The 1,420-nt window shown below is 38.6% G+C and overlaps 1 protein-coding gene across 1 annotated transcript in view; it reads left to right on the plus strand.

Moving 5' to 3' along the window:
* Positions 1-608: 608 nt before the first annotated feature.
* Positions 609-1,420, plus strand: part of LOC119585811 (solute carrier family 25 member 36-like) — a gene marked incomplete at its 3' end in the record, with an annotated part of 29,761 nt that continues 28,949 nt past the window's right edge. Inside the window, 1 exon segment of the mRNA XM_037934532.1 lies at positions 609-749. Coding sequence (XP_037790460.1) covers positions 706-749 — 44 coding nt within the window. The 5' untranslated portion in view covers positions 609-705.

A 1,420-nucleotide genomic window follows, 5' to 3' on the forward strand; every position in this document is an offset into this window, starting at 1 on the left:
GAGTTAAATCTGTTCATAATTTGCAACAGAAATATTTTGTTTTTGTTTTTTGATACATGCATCTTTCTTGTGGCAAAGTTTAACATGAACAATTATACACGATTTAATGACATCCTTTAAGAAAGACTTCTTATACAATGACAGCTCCCATGGATTGTACAGGTGTACAGTGCTTGATCAACGTACCCTAAGAGTTCACGTTCTAAGTGGTTCAAGTTTGACAACAGTATAGCAAAATAGAAATTAACGGCGTAGGGCATATATTTCATTGTATAGAGTACTTCAGTTACCTCGTGTGCATTGTTCCTCGGATACACTCATGGAGTGTACACAACGTGGAAAGCCGTTTACAACAATTGTTCCACTAATGAGAGTTGTTCCTTTTACGACTATGTACAGTTCGCTATGTCGAGGTTCATCTGAGGATGTAAACAAAGTTCACGTGTTCACATGGCCCCGACCCAAGATTTGGACCAATCAACGTTCCCCGGGACATGCAGGTGACCAATCAGCGCCATCCGAGACAGGCAAGTGACCAATCGGAGCCACCCGGGACACACAGCCGACCAATCATCATCGAGTGATCACGTGATGGAAACCAACCCAAAACACTCGCTTCAGCAGACGATCAGTGATGGCTTAACTAGTGATGAGGGAGGAGGGACAGGCTGATTTTGGGATAAATCGTGTTGGATTAGCAACAAAATGAGTTTGAATCGAGATACTTTAATTCACTTATTTGCTGGAGGGTGAGTGGATTTCACAGTTGGTTTGTTTTTATTTAATTTCAATTGTGGATGACTATTCTAAGGGGATGTATTATGTAGTCCATCGGCTTGACGGCTTTTTTTTTCTGCGAGAAATATTAAGTAACAATTTTATTTCTGTATCTGCAGTGATGAGCAATAGATATTAAGCAAAATATATCAGTTATACACTAATGATCGTAGAGTGCCCATTCAGTTATATCTCAGCCGAATATTGAAAATTATCTCCACGAGGCATGGATGGGAGAATGTAAATGAAGCTGCGTATAATAACATTATTATTATTGTACCATTGCATTTAGAATTAGTTTTATTATAGAAGGGCACCTGTAAATAACCGCGCAGCATCATATGTAAATAATGCATGTTCAGTCATTTCGCAAGATAATTTTTTTTAGCACCTATATCAGATTCACCTAGTATTGCTGTTAGAATGAATGCCTTTCATTTGCCACTAATAATCAGGTTCCACTAACCAGACTTATGCTTGGTCTCAGAGCCTCTTCCAGCTACCTAGTTTACTGTTTCGATTACATGACAGTCTACAGATTACATGACTGCTTGGCCTGTCTGTGTTGTCTACAAAATATATTTAATGGGTATGGAACCATATAATATTTACCAAACTACTAAGATCTTGGACTATGCAGGAT

This window comes from Penaeus monodon, chromosome 20, assembly GCF_015228065.2.
Source record: "Penaeus monodon isolate SGIC_2016 chromosome 20, NSTDA_Pmon_1, whole genome shotgun sequence".
Taxonomy (NCBI): domain Eukaryota; kingdom Metazoa; phylum Arthropoda; class Malacostraca; order Decapoda; family Penaeidae; genus Penaeus; species Penaeus monodon.